General features: G+C 43.9%; 1 protein-coding gene across 4 annotated transcripts in view; it reads left to right on the plus strand.

Moving 5' to 3' along the window:
* Positions 1–18,719, plus strand: part of LOC142497953 (uncharacterized) — a 153,275-nt gene that overhangs the window by 44,886 nt on the left and 89,670 nt on the right. For all 4 annotated transcript variants that reach the window (XR_012802358.1, XR_012802359.1, XM_075606425.1 and 1 more), the window contains exons 3-5: positions 12,222–12,356; positions 16,065–16,187; positions 18,421–18,567. Coding sequence is in view for 2 of the 4 variants with exons in the window: in XM_075606425.1 (XP_075462540.1) it covers positions 12,222–12,356; positions 16,065–16,187; positions 18,421–18,567 (405 nt within the window). In the remaining 2 variants the exon portion in view is untranslated. The remainder of the gene's footprint in view (positions 1–12,221; positions 12,357–16,064; positions 16,188–18,420; positions 18,568–18,719) is intronic.

The raw sequence follows: 18,719 nt of genomic DNA on the forward strand, positions 1-18,719 counted from the left end.
GGTTGCTGTGTATGAGTGTTGTGTGTTGACGTTGCATGTGCTGGGCGCAGTGTGTGCAGCGTGTGTGAATGTCTGCAGGCGGACGGTGAGAACTGTGTGTCTGCTGCAGGCTGTTAGGAGTAGCTAGGTGTTAGGAGTAGCTAGTTATAGGGAGGATTAGAGACTGGGTAGCTAGGGGAAGGGGGGGCAGGTTAATGTTCCACAGGCCCTAGGAGTTTTCCCCAAGCCATCCCAGGTTGCGGTTCCTCAGGGACAGGCCCTAGGTTAGGGTTGCTGTCACTCTAGAAGTAGTTAGGCAGAAAGCTGATAACGGCGGTTGCTGTTCCCATGCGGTTGGTGTTGCCGTGATCGGTTGCAGTTCCCGTGGAGCGGTGGGACCCTCGTTGGGGTCCACCGGCAGAGTACCTGGAAAGGATCAGACGGACGTCTGACCCTTTGAGAAGACTGTTGCAGGCCCGAGCATCGGAGTGCTCGGAAGGTATCAATATTATATGTGCACCAACAGGCCTAGAGGTTTTAGTGACTGCGCAGTCACCCAGTGACTATCTCTGTAGGAGTACGGGACCTTGGGTGTGGGGGTTTCACTGGACACTGGGTGGGATCACCTAGTGTTGGGGAAACGTCCTGCGAGACGTCACGGGTAGTGTCTCCTCGTGAGAGGGACACAGGTTATGTAAATGCGATGATATGTTTTATGTTCATAAGTAAATTCCTTAGTTATTATAATCACTGACTGTGTGTGTGGTTTCTAATTGGGTTCCTATGTAGGGTCATTCTACACGTCCATAGAATCCTACATAGGTGGAGGCGCTGTAAACGAAGATCCGTTCCAGAGGATTCACCCCAGGCTCTCACTAGCGGAGGCTCAGACCTCCTGTGAGCCTGCAGGTATACGCACCACACCGGTAACAACACATGTTCTACTCACCCACACTACATATGAGATTGGGTGGGGTGGAATACCCATTACACCCCAAAAATGTTTCATTATGTATTCTGTATTCACAAAATGTATTGTTAATAAATCATTTTCACAGTATGGCCACTATTAATAATATTACACTAATAATTTATATTTACTAATACTAGTAATTCTATTTATATTTAAGTTGTATTAATCAGGTATTCAAATTAAACAATAGTGCCTATTTTACAAACTTTGATAACTAATTCATCGAGGATTTGGAGCAGTTCCCGAACGATTTGGCAAGTTTGCTATTCAGAAATCTCCGATGACCTGCCAAACTCGTTCCGGAAATGCGTCTCCCCGAGCGGCAGCGCTGCAGCTCAATCACACCGAGCGGGAGCTCACACACAGCTCCAACTCGCGGGTTTTAATAAAATCACCCTATTCTAGTTGCTCTGATGAGATCATCGGGGCTCTGAAACAGCCAGCTTATCCCAGATCTCATCTCGCCGCCCCAGGGATTGCTTGTGATGGTGGAGGGATAACCAGGCTCACTAATAAAGGGTAAGCCCATTTGGTTACCACTGATCCACTTTTGGGGTTCGGGAGTGTCAGCTCTTGAGCCCAATGATTGTACATGCATTGTGAAAAATGATGCGACAATAAAGAATGTTTGTGTTTTAAGTGATGCCCAAGGGTGGCGAGATGGGATTTACGAGTAGCACTTAGGATTTCTTTTATTTGTATTGCATGGATTGAAGCCGGAAGTTTCCGGAGCTGATACACATTAATACCGGCTCAGGAGACCCCCCGACATCCATCCAATGTAATAAAAATACCTTTTCAAGCAGCATCATTACCTTAGCAGCTAACCGCTAAGGCAATGAAGAGGTTAAATACAAGTGCCTGGATTATTGAGGGTAGCAGGGGTGGGTGAAGGTGGTATTTGGCCCTTGGTTGGTGTTTAGGCCAAGAAGTTGCGGGAGGAGTTAAGCCCTTACTACCGCTATGGTAATGACGGGGTTAACCCCTCCCGCTTCCCACCTGGTAGGCATAAAAACCAACCTTGTGGAAAATACCACCTTCACCCACCCCCGCTACCGCCAATAAACATTAAAACCAAGTACTAGCCAATACACTCATTGATTGCCAGTGTGGTTACCTATGTCCTAAATTGTATCACCATTCAATGTTTAAATCTCCCGCATCACGTAACCGGGACATTTAAACGCACAGGAGATACCGGCACCCCATTCTGGGGTCTGTAACTCGGGAAGCCGGGGGTCCTCGAGACTGAAAACAATGCGGTTCAGCTCCAGAGACCCCCTGCTACAGTACACTGTTATTAAAATGTAAATTAAAACAGTGCGATCACCTGTGAGAGCTGTGCAGGGAGAGGCGCTCTCTCTGTGCAGGGAGTTCACCTGTGAGAACTGTGCAGGGAGATGCAGTGTCTCTCTGTGCAGGGAGATCGCCTGTGAGAGCTGTGCAGGAAGATCGCCTGTGAGAGCTGTGCAGGGAGAGGCGGCTCTCTCTTTGCAGGGAGTTCACCTGTGAGAGCTGTGCAGGGAGAGGCGGCTCTCTCTGTGCAGGGAGATCGCCTGCAAGAGCTGTGCAGGGAGATGCTGCTCTCTCTGTCCAGGGAGATCGCCTGTAAGAGCTGTGCAGGCAGAGGCGGCTCTCTCTGTGCAGGGAGATCGCCTGTGAGAGCTGTGCAGGGAGAGGCGGCTCTCTCTGTGCAGGGAGATTGCCTGTAAGAGCTGTGAAGGGAGAGGCGGCTCTCTCTGTGCAGGAGATCACCTGTGAGAGCTGTGCAGGGATAGGCGGCTCTCTCAGTGCAGGGAGATCGCCTGTGAGAGCTGTACAAGGAGAGGCGGCTCTCTCTGTGCAGGGAGATCGCCTGTGAGAGCTGTGCAGGGAGATGCAGCTCTCTCTGTGCAAGGAGATCGCCTGTAAGAGCTGTGCAAGGAGAGGCGGCTCTCTCTATGCAGGGAGATCGCCTGTAAGAGCTGTGCAGGGAGATGCAGCTCTGTCTGTGCAGGGAGATCACCTGTGAGAGTTGTGCAGGGAGATCGCCTATGAGAGCTGTGCAGGGAGATGCAGCTCTCTCTGTGCAGGGAGATCGCCTGTAAGAGCTGTGCAGGGAGAGGCGGCTCTCTCTGTGCAGGGAGATCGCCTGTAAGAGCTGTGCAGGAAGATGCAGCTCTCTCTCTGTGCAGGGAGATCGCCTGTAAGAGCTGTGCAGGGAGATGCAGCTCTCTCTGTGCAGGGAGATCGCCTGTGAGAGCTGTGCAGGGAGATGCAGCTCTCTCTGTGCAGGGAGATCGCCTGTAAGAGCTGTGCAGGGAGATGCAGCTCTCTCTGTGCAGGGAGATCGCCTGTAAGAGCTGTGCAGGTAGAGGCGGGTCTCTCTGTGCAGGGACAGGCGGCTCTCTCTGTGCAGGGAGATCGCCTGTAAGAGCTGTGCAGGGAGAGGCGTCTCTCTGTGTGCAGGGAAATAGACTGTGAGAGCTGTGCAGGGAGAGGCGTCTCTCTCTGTGCAGGGAGATCGCCTGTGAGAGCTGTGCAGGGAGAGGCGGCTCTCTCTGTGCAGGGAGATCACCTGTAAGCGCTGTGCAGGGAGATCACCTGTGAGAGCTGTGCAGGGAGATCCATCTCTCTCTGTGCAGGGAGATCGCCTATGAGAGCTGTGCTGGGAGAGGCGGGTCTCTCTGTGCAGGGAGATCGCCTGTGAGAGCTGTGCAGGGAGAGGCGGCTCTCTCTGTGCAGGGAGATCACCTGTAAGAGCTGTGCAGGGAGATCGCCTGTGAGAGCTGTGCAGGGAGATGCAGCTCTCTCTTTGCAGGGAGATCGCCTGTGAGAGCTGTGCAGGGAGATGCAGCTCTCTCTTTGCAGGGAGATCGCCTGTGAGAGCTGTGCAGGGAGATCGCCTGTGAGTGCTGTGCAGGGAGATGCAGCTCTCTCTTTGCAGGGAGATCGCCTGTGAGAGCTGTGCAGGGAGATGCTGCACTCTCTGTGCAGGGAGATCGCCTGTAAGAGCTGTGCAGGGAGATTGCCTGTGAGAGCTGTGCAGGGAGATCGCCTGTGAGAGCTGTGCAGGGAGATGCTGCCCTCTCTGTGCAGGGACATCGCCTGTAAGAGCTGTGCAGGGAGATCGCCTGTGAGAGCCGTGCAGGGAGAGGCTGCTCTCTCTGTGCAGGGAGATCGCCTGTGAGAGCTGTGCAGGGAGAGGCGGCTCTCTCTGTGCAGGGAGATCACCTGTAAAAGCTGTGCAGGGAGATCGCCTGTGAGAGCTGTGCAGGGAGATGCAGCTCTCTCTTTGCAGGGAGATCGCCTGTGAGAGCTGTGCAGGGAGATGCAGCTCTCTCTTTGCAGGGAGATCGCCTGTGAGAGCTGTGCAGGTAGATGCTGCCATCTCTGTGCAGAGAGATCGCCTGTGAGAGCTGTGCAGGGAGATCGCCTGTGAGAGCTGTGCAGGGAGATGCAGCTCTCTCTGTGCAGGGAGATCGCCTGTAAGAGCTGTGCAGGGAGATGCAGCTCTCTCTGTGCAGGGAGATCGCCTGTGAGAGCTGTGCAGGGAGATGCAGCTCTCTCTGTGCAGGTAGATCGCCTGTGAGAGCTGTGCAGGGAGATCGCCTGTGAGAGCTGTGCAGGGAGATGCAGTGTCTGGAATCAGGTCCAGAATGTGCTCTCTTGTGTGGGTCGGGAGTGTTTTAATGATCCTGTTCAGTTCTCTCATGTATTTTATTGTTGGATCCTCCTGCAGTTTGGTGTAATACTTTGCATCAGAGAGCTGTCTGTGCGATATATATATTTTTTGCAATGCCAGTGTAACTAACCCCACACTGATGAGACCCATTAAGGTCAAACCGGCTGTCTGTGGGTGGGTTTACTGACTATGCATCTTAACCCTGGCTGTGCTCAAAGCTGTGACCATGCAGCAAGCAAAAGCTTACAGGGGACCATGGTATATGGTTTTGAAGCAAAAGGTGGAACTGTGTGCTCATTTGCATGTCGTTTCCCAGAATCCCTCGCTGCTGTGGTATAACACTCTACCTGGCGTCCTCATTTGTACCTGAAAGCCCCAGTTAAATATGAATAACTTGCCAGTTATCTTACTGTCTGCATGTGTCATCTGAACTCTGTGATACAGCTTGGGATAGCAAGAGCCCCGTTTCTTAACTTAGATCCATTTGGCTAAGACCGCTAAAAATGAGAATAACTAAAGATTACTATGTAAACAACCCTATCTAGTAACATTGGATATATTCACAAACGTAGTTTACAAGATAAAACTGCAATGACACATGAACATTAGGCAATAGGTAATTTTATAGGATTACAGTTGTGTTTCCTATTTAAAACAAGAGGATATTGATTTTCACCTACACAAATAAAATAGGCAACCTAATCACACTTTATGTGTCATCCATTGCTGCTGCTTATGTTTACAGTTGGGGTTCTAGAAGTCATCTCAATGTAATTATCCTTATTATCATACTAAATAATACATTATGTTATGCTACAGTGTAAGTTCCTTGTCCAATACAGTTCAGTCTCCAAGGGCAGGGATATACTGTATCAGTGATCTGAAGCTGGATTGGGGAGGAATGCAAAGACAATGAGACCAAGTAACACTGTGATTGTGAGGGGTACCCAGGCCAATAATAAAGGTATTATGCCCGGCTGGATGCCCCTGAGCCATATTGTTGAATTGTGAAGTGCCAGCTCTGCAACCCAATGATGGCAGAAACACTGTAATTGTAATAAAAATGTATGTGTGTCACTATTCCAGAAGTGTCAAGCAACGGAGATTTCCCTGCTTCAGCACAGACCAGGATAGTAAGACCGGGCAGGGGAATGAATTACATTCAAAGGGCCCCCGGTATATACCCGAAACCCCAGAATCAAGATTGGGGTTCAGAACATCTCCCACCAGGTATAAGGTGGCGAGAGTAATATCATTTCTACGTTAAAATGTATAGGTACCAGTGTTTTCATGTGAAAGTATAAAGGAAAAATTTTTTAAAACTCTGCGCTTGGCAGCATAGCAAGCGGCTTTTTGCTAACTTTGGCTAGGAAGCTCCTAGAGCGCTGAAATTTGCGGTGAACAGGGTTCAGGCGAAAACATAAAAACTCACATCGCGCAATTTTTATACAGTTATATAAAATTGATGAATGAAAGTCCCCCTATTTTAATTGTTCCAACATGATACGCACATTGGGAGTTTCATGCAAAACACCAGAGGCAGAGGAAACACTTTATTTATGATCACTGTCGTTCAGAAATGCATGGCAGGAAATTCCTGCTAATGAACGGAGCATCTCATGCTCTGGACTTCTTAGACACCCCGCTGGCTTGCTGCCGGGATGTCTGAAAAAGTTCGGATTTGAAAGGCTTCGTCCTACTAAGGTGTGAAGTGGGGAGGGGTAGCCCAAGTACCCTCATCTTAGTGTAAAGTCCGGGCACATCAGCAAAAGGCCGCCCAGCCCAGACTGAGTGTCACCAGGTAAGGAGGTTGGGTCTCATATGCTAAGCAGCAAAGGTGCGAGGTTCGGACATGCCCTTAGCAGGATGAGAAGCCACCTCTGCCAGGCTTGTAAGGTATTGGCAACTCCAGGATAGGCGGGGGAAATAATTTCCATGGAGGGATTGGCTGCACAGGTTAGGTATAGGAGTTTTAACCCTATAAGAGTCCGTGCAGCCCATCGGGAAACACATTCATCTAAGCTTCATTTTAAACTTCATATCATAACAAGATTCAAGAGTTTGTAAGAACTGAGGTTCCAAGTACCAATACCACAGTGGCAGAAGGAGCAAAGCAGCTCTGGCAGAGTACACAGCGGTGGCAACTTGCATCACTGACTGAGGGCTGTTTCCAGCTCTGTTTGCGAGCAACCCCCGCTCCTGGGAAATTTCTCTTAGAGACTTTGTTTTGCAAGATTTCGTTTTGGGAACAAGTTATTTTGTTTGCCCCGTCCCAGTAAGTGCATTTTCAGTGTAATTGTGTAACATAGTGTGTGTCATTTGTGGAAATAAATTACAATTTATTTTATCTCTTCGCTTTGCTCAATCAAAGGATCCGGGTATAAAGGTGTTAAAAGTGCTGGTCTCTCGTGACAAACACATGCTATTTTCTGCCTCACCATTAGCAGCAGTGCTGTGTGACAATAACAGCCCACTTACCCCTTTTCATAGTCAGCATTCAGGGTGCTAGGCTTCCTCCCTGCACAGCACACACGTGCAGAGTGCACTGTGAAATTGAAATCTGCCAATCAGAGAGACTCTGTCAGGCAGCGAGCATGCTTTGTCTTTGGGTGTCAAAAGCCATAGGAGAAAGGACAGGCAACAAGAGCCCTATTTAAACAAATTCCACAACACACACACACACACGCCCCCCGCCCGAAGCTGATTAAATAGGGAGAGAGCTGCAGATGCTGGGTAATCCTCGCGGAACCCCTCATCACGGCCACCATTTTGTTTAAAAAAATATTTTTTTTATCGCGATCCCGGTTATAACGCGGTCTCATTCTATGACCCGCGAGCACCGCGTTATAACAGGGTTCAGCTGTATATATCACATAAACAACCTTTATGTACAGGACACACAGTTTGTGAAGGGTTGTATTTTTTAGCACTACAATAATGACGCACAATGAAATTAAATAATGATCTTAGTACAAACCGTAGGCCCGGTCAATTTATCACGTCTGTCAGTGGAGAAACTGAATAATAAAACATTGCTCCAAATTTACCAAGAAAAAATTTGCTCCCATTGAAATAGCACCATTGATATTTTGATGAAAACCGTACCTAAAAAAAGACTTAACATTGTTAGAGCAGAATTAAGAAGCTATAATGTAGCAATCTAGGAATGTATTTCCCGCAACACGGATGTTTCATTATATACAGTTGGGTAGCAAAATGCATTATTTTCACGGTATGACTATTGTACTGTAACTAATTTTACATTGACAACTGATATTTACTAATACTAGATCTAAATCAAAAATACAAATAATTATATCAGTCAGGTATTCGACATGAAGGATGCATTAAAATTCAATTTAAACAGCAATGATACGCCATATGTATGGAATGTATTAATGTAAAGAAAGTGCAAATATGTGTTTGATTTGCTGTATTTCTGCGTTTTCTGCTCACATTTGTGTGACATTGTCACGGGAGACCAAGTCTTATTAACACATTAATACCGGGATTCTGGATAGAGCACAACAAGGAGGGTAAAATAAATTGTAATTTATTTCCTTTTAAGACAAACACACAATTCTTTACAATTACACTCAATATACACTTACTGGGATGGGGAAACAAAATATAATGTCCACAGAATGAATAACTTGAAAACAAAGTCTCTAGGAACCACTGCACGGGAGTGGGGTGGTGCGCGAATAGAGCCATGCGACAGTCCTTGGCTAGGGGCACGGAATGCAACCCCTGTAACTCCGCCGAAGGAAAACTTTTCGTTAAGTCCTTATAGGATTTGTTTGGGAATCCTTAGCTCAAGCTAATTCTAGAAGAGGGGTGCAATTCTTTGTTACTATGGTTTTAACCCCTAACACTCCGGAACTCCGCTGACCCTGGAACAGACCTTGGTTGAAGCTTAAGATGTTTCTTAGCTGAATCTTAGGTGAATCTGACTAAGACCAGGCTTCAAGCATCCTTAACACATCCAGGCTTAAGACTCCTATCCTTAACCTGTGCAGCCAATCCCCCCGTGTGAATAACTTTTCTTGCCTATCCCAGACTTGCCAGTATCTCAAAAACCTGGCAGAGGTGACTTCCCGGTCTGCTAAGAGCATTCGCTAACTTGGCACCTTTGCTGCTTAGCATACGGGACCCAACCCCTTACCTGGCGACAGTAAGTCTGGGTGTCGGCTACCATTTGTTAATGCCCGCACTTTACACCGGTTCAGGGTACTTCACTGTATCCCGCCCGCCCTAACACTTCAGGGTCTCTGAGGCTTTCAACTCCGGACTTCTCTAGACATTGGGTCACCAGCGCAGCAGGGTGCCCTTCGAAGTACGGAGTTGGAAATCCCTCAGCTTTTTTATCCCAAACATATGCGCATGTTAATGGATTAACTGCCGGGCTGACAGGAAAAGGCTCCTGTGTTCATATTTTTAAATTCCTAAAACACAGGTTATTTTTATATGTGATTTCTACATACGGTGGTGGTATTAAAACATGTATGTGCATGATTAGTCCGTAGCTATCTGTATTCCAAAAATTAGAGTGCTAGCTCCCTCCTAATGTAAGTTAGCCCCTTATTTGAATAGGCTCTGTGATGTGGTTTGCTGTTTGACTTATAATCGTTCTGCGTTCAGAAGCCGGTATACAATGTATCTCTGCTTGCCAGGATCGATAACCGCAGAAGCACTTCACCAATTGACCTCAATTGATTAGCGAGACCGCAGGATACATTGTTGCACTCCGCCACTTCAACTAGACTGCAAGCCACTTAGCCACTTGAGTTTGTGGTTAAGGCTTTCCCAGAGGGTTTGCGGTTTAGGAAGTGATTCAGAGCTTCAATGTAGCCGCTCACCACAGGCACGCTTATTCAATTAACTCTAGGTACAGTGCTAGGAGCACCCTTTGCATAGTGGGCACATTTTACACATATTGTACAGATTAACAGGGCTGCAGCTAGGTTCTGAGCTGCAGAACTGACACTCCATTTTCACGTATGACCCAGGGGACATTACAGTTGATATTCAGGGAAAACATGTAATTGCGGTGGCCATACAATTAACCCCTTCATCCCCAACAGGGGTTAGTGGCAACCAGCCAGGCATAATACTTTTATTATAGGTCTGGTTACCCCTTCACCGTTACAGACATGTATGTATGAAAGTGTTTCTTACATGTGACGTAACTTGTTAACTAGAATAGATTACATCCCCTCAGACCTGGCGGATTTTATTTACACCAATACAAGAGACAAAGGTGACGCAGCATTTGCTACATCTACAGTAAGTAAAGAGTGACACACTCTGCTCATTTACATGTCCTTACCCAGAATCCCTGGCTGCATACAAATGTACCCACAAGTGGGATTTTTATTCACTCTACATTTCAATATCTGTGCATCATATACTGTAACTCCTCCTATTGTCACTCGCCAAATCAAGCGGTGACACAAACGACGTAACACAAACCTTTATATATTGCGCAAAAAGACAAAGGATGATAATGACACAATTGGAATCACGTTGGCTCCAGATTTGCCACGATACATCACCCTCTTTATTCAGACGACGCACATTTTTTCCAAAAAGTACCCGGGCGCTATCTCTATATGGCGTGTATAGGATGTAAAAAAGGGGATGTAATACAGCCTGAGAGTAATGTTCTTATGATGTCCTCCTGTGACTCGGAACCCCAGCAGGACCTATCCGGGACCCTTGTTGGCAAAAAAAATACAAGAAAAGATGGGGGAGCACAGTTTCAGGAAAAGGGTAGTTACTAGTATGCCCTATTAAGCTGGTGATCGTTATGATGAGAGGTGATGTGTATATGTAGTTGAAAAAATAAAAGAATAAAAAAACTTACACGGCCTTACACGGATAGAACTTACACGGATAGAACTTACACGGATAGAACTTACACGGATAGAACTTACACAAGGCCGTGTAAGTTTTTTTATTCTTTTATTTTTTCACCTACATACACACATCACCTCTCATCATAACAATCACCAGCTTAATAGGACATACTAGTAACTACCCTTTTCCTGAAACTGTGCTCCCCCATCTTTTCTTGTATTTTTTTTTTGACGCACATTTTTTGTACGGTTTGTATTCCTTTTTAGCATTTTTAGGGGAATGTGTATAAAGGAAACAAATCCTATTCATTTCAAGGAGAATTTTTCTCCGGTACATAGGAATGAGATTTTTTATGTGGGACACTTTTGTACTATATGCTCCCCAAAACTTTAAGGGGCCTATGCTAGCAGCCTTCATAAAACGTCTCGCTCGGCCTGTTACACCGCCAATTTTGTCAGTGTAGTTACCACGGTATTCAGAAAGACTCTGAAGACCTGCTATAGCTAAATGCCCAAAACTGGCGAGGAGCAGCAATGTGATATTCAACTCTCTCGAAAGTTGTAAGCGATATGGGCTGCTGGTCTTTATGAATTTGGTCAAGTCTGATATCAATCATTTTTTTAAGTACAGACATCAAACATACTTTAACCTTAGTCTTGAAGAGAATTTTTTTTTTTTTTTTTTAAACTAGCGGAGAATCCTAATATCATTGTTTAAAAAGCTGATAGAGGGGGAGCTCTGGTTCTGCAGAATTATGTACATTACAAAGCAGAGGCCATGAGGCAACTGGGAGATGTGAATTGTTACACTTCACTCAGTCGGGATCCCACTATCCCTTACCAACAAGAGATCAATAAGATCCTCATGTTAGATTAGGGCAACTCCTGGATTGCAGAGACAGAGATGGATTTTCTTACTATAATTAACCCCAGGCGACCAGTTCTTTAATTACTGCCTAAAGTCCAAAAAAAAGTCTCCTTAACCCCCCTGGTAGGCCTATTATTTCCGCCACAAATTCCATCAATCAGCCCTTAGCTTTTTTTGTGGATCAATTTTTACATCCTATAGTGGTCAGAGACGCATTTGACTTTCTTAACAAAATGAGATCCCTGTCATTTCATAATAAGAAGCCTCTTCTGGTGACCATGGATGTAGGGTAGGTAGGGAAAGTGGGGGGGGGGGGGTTGAAGTGACCTCTGCTCAGCTGTATGCCATGAATGGTTAATATGTGAGAGAATGGTGCTGTGCAGAGAAATATACTGATAATAATACACCTAAGAGAAAGAACTCAGCTAGTAGCACTCTATAACTCTAAGTGGGTAAATTGGAGTGGTTAAATATACTTTATTGATATTATTTAAAATACATAGGTGCACACAAAACAAAAATAACTGTATATCCCAGTCATGCCCTTGCTATCTTATGAGGTCAGTGCTAGTAAGGTGGTAAATGCTAGTGTTAGGGTTCAGCCACATATAGTATTATGCCTATTAACAATTGTTGCACACGTATACCACCTTATAACGATGTATGTGAGTTAGAATTGTAATCTTGATTCCCCCGTGGTAATCCCCTGAAGGGTGAAACCCTAATCAGGCTGTAATAATATAAAACACTCTATGATAGTGAGCTCTGCCACAATAGGTAGAATGGGTAATAAGTTACAACTGTAAATCGGTAATCGTATGAGAATGCACTGACAATACCTGCTCGGCCCATATCATTAACCATTTCTCTTTGTTGCAGGGCCCAAGACCATGATGGGCTGCTCCACTGAAAGCTTCTGTGCAAATAGTGGGGTAGCTCAGTACTTCAAAGGTACGAAATCAGAGGTGACTATATCTTGTACTCGGGCAGGCTCAACCAGCGTCTTGCCATTACGTAAGTAACACGTTTGTTGCCATGTCTCTATGTGCTATAGGAAGATATTGAACCTATTGCTCTGCTACAATGTTATCTAACTAAGGTTACATTATAGTATGAAGTTGTAACTGTAGTGTGTGCTCATGTGTGTAGTTCTGCCAAAAGTCCACCCGCACATGGAAATCCGAAGGCGGATTGGGCACTAACAAATAGTATAAATCCTAATCCATAGGATCCACTCTGCACTATACTGTACGTATGCCCTCAAACCTCACTCCAAATAACATATGGACAGACACCTGTGCTCAAAAAGGAGCCCACTTCAGATACCTGGGAGATATGCTAATGAGATATGCAAAGTATATTTATACTACTGTCATCCCCCATACACTTCCTCAAAGGATTTAAGCTCTATATTGACTAGCCTAAGGCACCTTATGAGGAAGGGGTACTGGTGTCAGGCCCAACAGGTCAGAACCAGCAACCTTCTCTTTTCTGGGCAGAAGCTCTAACAGTGTGAGCTAAACCAGCTGCTGGTTAGCTCCACTGTCACAGCATAGTGTAAGAGGTTTCCTGTTCGCACCTGTAGCTAATACAGCTAACCGCATGTCTCACAGGTATCTCAGATACGCTCCTTTTTGTGCACAATGAACTTTGAACTTACAATCAGGATGTGGAAGTGGTCTGCAGATAAAGGAAGCCAGGAGGATGCGGCTCCAGGTTTGAGCAGTGAGAAGTAGAGCTCAAAGTATTGTATTGTATTGTATGTCTTTATTTATATAGCGCCAAAAGTGTACTCAGCGCTTCACAAAGATTACAGTACAGGGAATTATAATTATACAATAAGTGCAGCAAAATCAGACAATAGGAAAGGAAATCCCTGCCCCGAAGACCTTACAATCTAAGAGGTTTAATGGGAAATGTACAGAGACAGCAGGTGAGGGAGTAAGTGCTGTAGATGGCAGTGCTTGGTCACAATGAGTGGTAGGAGTGACTGAGTGTGGGACATTAGCCATGAGGGCAGGCTATTGGGATGCTTGATTTGTGGGGGTAAAATTTAAGGAAGGTCAGTGTTAAATGAAAAGGTTAACACCATTTACAGGGGAAGAGGTGGCAGGGAGGCATGAGTGATATCTGGTGTGTATGTTTGGCTTCAGGCTTAGGAGAGATCCCCAGCAGCGGGAAGGAGTAGATAGAGGGTGTGAATAGAGGATTTGTGGGGGTGCTTTTTATTGAGGGGTAAAGAAGTTGTTGGGAGAGAGGTGTATAAATAATGGTGCAGTGGGGGGTGGATATGTTGTAGAGAACAGAAATGCTCACAAAGGAGTGAGGAAAGAGTAAACAGAAAAAGAAATAGGGAGGGCATAGTGAGATGCAGGAGGAGAGAGTTCCAAGGTACTGGAAGATAAAAGTGTACAAATAAATCACAGATGTTAAAAGTTAATGTCTCACACTGGCAACGTGGTAATGCAGCGTCCAGATCTTCCTCCAATCTTCACCTCCAAATTCAACTCCAAAATTAACTCTTGTAGACACTTACTGCACCGACACACTTTATTCGAGCAAATACCCGGTATGTACCTGGCAGATACCTGGAATGCGCCGCTCCTCACCTCTGACAAGCCCCGTTGCATTTGCCTTCCCAGCCTGGGTTCATGCCTGGCTGACGGGCGGCTGATCTGTTAAATGATAATGATTAGGATTTAATAGGCTGCAATGCTTCGCGTTTCTACCAGATGGCATAAATTCATGAATTGTAATGCAGTATATATATATGTACTGTGCAGTATTGCAGCCAGCGGGAATAAAATGCTTCAATCCCTGCCGGAAAATAACTCAATGCACTCGGGCAGAAAACAGTCACAAACCTCAATACACCCGGGTATACCCGAATTCGTGGGACTAGCCGAGCTCGAATAAAGTGTGTCGCCAGTGTATGATGTAACTCCAAAATTAACTCTTGTAGACACTTATGATGTAACACTTTTGATGTTACACAGCCTTATGGCTAAACAGCCATGCTACAGTGACTTAAGTACCCTATTCACATGCATTTGACTAAGACTTAGGGAGGGGTTTGTCTAATCAACTCAGACTTACAAAATAGTTATTTAGATTATCATTTCTCTCTCAATTGATAGGAATCAGCTCACAAACATACCCCAAAAGCCAATTAAATCTTAATTTCTCTGGTTGGTAGAATGCAACTCAATGACATACCTGTTTGAAGAGATAAATCAGAATGTTAATCCAGATATGCAGAATGCATCCATGATTAAAGATAGAAAGATGAAAATAAAACGTCCAGAGATATGAACTCCAAAATTAACTCTTGTAGACACTTTTGATGTACACTTATGATGTGACGCTTTTGATGTTACACAGCCTTATGGTTAGTACTGTGATAGTGGTGCTACCCAGCAGCAGGGTTAGCTCACACTGCTAAAGCTGCTGTCTAGAGTAGCAGAGGAATCTGATCCTGTTGGGCCTGACACCAGTACCCCCTTTCTCATAAGGTTTGTCAATGTAGGACTTATGGGAATAATTTGCAGAAGTGTGAAGTGTGGGAGTCATTTAAATATACTTTTTGTAACTCCCAGGTATGTCAGGTGTGCCCCTTTTTGGAGGGATGTTTGATGAGATATATATAGTGTTGGGGACTCTATTAAAATAGGTCTCCCTTCTATATTTCATGGTGGATTTTCAGTGATAGAAAAAAAACACAACTCTGTCTTTTTGAGACAGATCTGTGGAAATCCACAGCATACAGGATGTTGCCCATTCGTGGCAGAGCTGAAATTCTGGGAAAGGTTCACCCATCTCTATTTGTAACTGTATGGCAATTTCATTCACTACAGTGGCTGTCCCATTTGCAGTAATCCCTTTGAAATGAGTTGTAGGAGCTTGTAATTATATTATGTGATATCAATCAAGAGCGTTACATTTAATTACCTCTACCAGCAGACCTTGCTCAGTCACAGCTCCCTTTGTTCTTCTCCCCTTTATTGGTCTTCTTACAGATATACTGTAGGATTGGAGAAGGCGCTGGTCGCATAGAAATGACAAGTACAATCCTTTCATGTTCCCTGCAGAAAATAAAAACATTCTTTAACGCGTCATTCTATAAACTCCGAAATGGCTATTTTGGCCGTTTTGTTCCCAAAAACCCCAGGCACATTAATGGGGTTTCTTAGATGAAAACATCCTGAACGGATGTGTAAGAGAATATTTTTTCCCCCTCTTATTTTCAGCAAAGACACAAATCCCTCATGAATAAAGTCCCATGTCCGACAGTGCCACAAACCTGCCTTTCCCAGCAGTCTCTCCGTATTCCCCAGACACCAGACAGCCAGATGTTTGATTGAATGTGTGGATATCAACACACCTTACAAATGATAAGAATTTACACTAATATATTCTATTCGCACCATACAGTATGCACACGAGTTCCTGTCCCCCTATTGATACATTCCCTGGGATTTCATGCACCCATAGGGGAATCCCAATGTTTCTGTGAGTGTTCCTCTTGGCTTCTGAATGATAACATTACACAGAATAACGTGTTCTTATTCTCTTTTATGAAAGCTATTGCATGTATTTGGTGTTGAATGAATGGGTTTGGTACTCTTACCATTGTCTGGTATGCATTTAACTGTGCACCCCAAACCCAGAATGGGAAACCTCTGTGTAACTGTTTTTTTATTATCTTTATCATTTTGCCCTTAGACTATTTACAATATTGCAGAAAGTTCTTTCAAGTGAACTCCAATCCCGTTACTTTCCTGGGAGCTGCGTTGTGTTCACTGGATCAGGACGTCTGCCTGTATGAATACTCCCACATCCTATATGGTACAACAGACTAGTGTGTATTTACAGTATTATAGAGGAGGTGTAGTGTTGTTAATACATTAGTTGGTTTATCTTTAATGCCCTGGGCTGTAGGTGCCACTGGGTTCATTTCCTGCCTGGGACATATACACTCCAGGAGGTCTTTGGAATAACTCTTACTGAAAGAGACTTGAAAACAAGGTGTATCATTCAATGACACTTTCCTGGTAAATAATCTTAAACGTAAAGGATTGATACAAACTTTCCAAGGGTCTCTAAACTACTGGTTCTATTCTCTTATATCCTCTAATTGTCTATCAATGAGTTCTTCTCCGGTCTCTCTACGTGACATCAACCCCATTTCAAAATGTAAGAATAATCAATGAATGGCCAAGCACCACGGTGTCACTTACTGTATCTTATACACTGTATCTTATACACTGTATCTTATACACTGTATCTTATACACTGTATCTTATACACTGTATCTTATATACTTTATCTTATACACTGTATCCTATACACTGTATCTTATATAGTGTATCTTATACACTGTATCTTATACACTGTATCTTATATACTTTATCTTATACACTGTATCCTATACACTGTATCCTATACACTGTATCTTATATAGTGTATCTTATACACTGTATCTTATACACTGTATCTTATACACTGTATCTTATATACTTTATCTTATACACTGTATCCTATACACTGTATCCTATACACTGTATCCTATACACTGTATCTTATACACTGTATCTTATATACTGTATCTTATATACTGTATCTTATACACTGTATCTTATACACTGTATCTTATACACTGTATCTTATACACTGTATCTTATACACTGTATCTTATATACTTTATCTTATATACTGTATCTTATACTCTGTATCTTATACACTGTATCATATACACTGTATCTTATATACTGTATCCTATACACTGTATCTTATATACTGTATCTTATACGCTGTATCCTATACACTGCATCTTATACACTGTATCTTATACACTGTATCCTATACACTGCATATTATACACTGTATCTTATATACTGTATCTTATATACTGTATCCTATACACTGTATCTTATATACTGTATCCTATACACTGTATCTTATATACTGTACCTTAGATGGGCTAAAGTTTTGTGCGAATTTGGATCCACAGCGGATCAGCCGGTTCCTTTTGTATCTTATACACTGTATCCTATATACTGTATTGTATCTTATACACTGTATCTTATATATTGTATCATATATACTGTACTGTATCTTATATACTATATCTTATATACTGTATCGTATAATATATATCTTATATACTGTATCATATACTGTACTGTATTTTATATAATGTACTGTATCTTATATACTGTACCTTAGATGGGTGACTGTTTTGGGCGAATTTGGTTACACAGCGGATCAGCCGGTTCCTTTTGTATCTTATACACTGTATCTTATATACTGTATTGTATCTTATACACTGTATCTTATATATTGTATCATATATACTGTACTGTATCTTATATACTATATCTTATATACTGTATCGTATAATATATATCTTATATACTGTATCATATACTGTACTGTATTTTATATAATGTACTGTATCTTATATACTGTACCTTAGATGGGTGACTGTTTTGGGCGAATTTGGTTACACAGCGGATACCCCGGTTTTTTGGTCGGGGGATTTCAGCGAATCAATGTAAAAAAGTAAATACACTCTGTGGACGGATTGGTAGAATCCTTTCCGTGGATTCTCCGCCAGTGAATAGCTGTTTCCGCAGGTTGGATTCTACAAATACGTCCACGGGTTGTATCCAATGGCGGATATGGGTGAATCCGCGCACATTGAAACCGCCCAAAATCCGTTTGTGGATTTTCCCACTGTGAAACGGAGTTTGCGGGGTAACATCAGCGAAAATCCGGGATGCGGATCTCTATTATATATGTGAATATGTGATTATCTGGGTCGTTACCTATAAAGCTTGTCCTTGCGAATCCCAAGGAAGGAGTGGAGAAAAACTGCTCTAAATACAGTACCACTCATACAATAACATTATTTAATAATTATAACTTTATTTCATGTAGCACTTTTTTCCCAATGGGACTCAAAGCGCTTCACAATTACAGTATTCTGTAAATAAAACTCAGGCCCCCTCTCCCCAACCCCCCCCCCCACCCCCTCCCAGCATTCCTGAAGCATTCAAACATCTGCCTTTCATTTCAGCTGGGACCGAAAGCTTACATGCGATAATACAATGTGGGAAGTCCAGTGAGTGCGGCCGGAGAGGCACAATCAGTCATCCTGAGAAGAGAATGACATTAAACACCACCTGCTGTGACAAACCAAACTGCTTCCCCGACAAACCACTATGTACGTATCTACGCCTCATTCTTACCTTGTGCCAGCAAGTCTGAGTTACAAGTCATTGGGCGCATGCATAGAAATGATGCAGGGTCTACAGATGGAGCAAGACTTAGGGACCTATTCTTGTAGCCTTCATAAAACGTCTCGCTGGGCCTGTT

This window comes from Ascaphus truei, chromosome 6, assembly GCF_040206685.1.
Source record: "Ascaphus truei isolate aAscTru1 chromosome 6, aAscTru1.hap1, whole genome shotgun sequence".
Classification (NCBI taxonomy): Eukaryota; Metazoa; Chordata; class Amphibia; order Anura; family Ascaphidae; genus Ascaphus; species Ascaphus truei.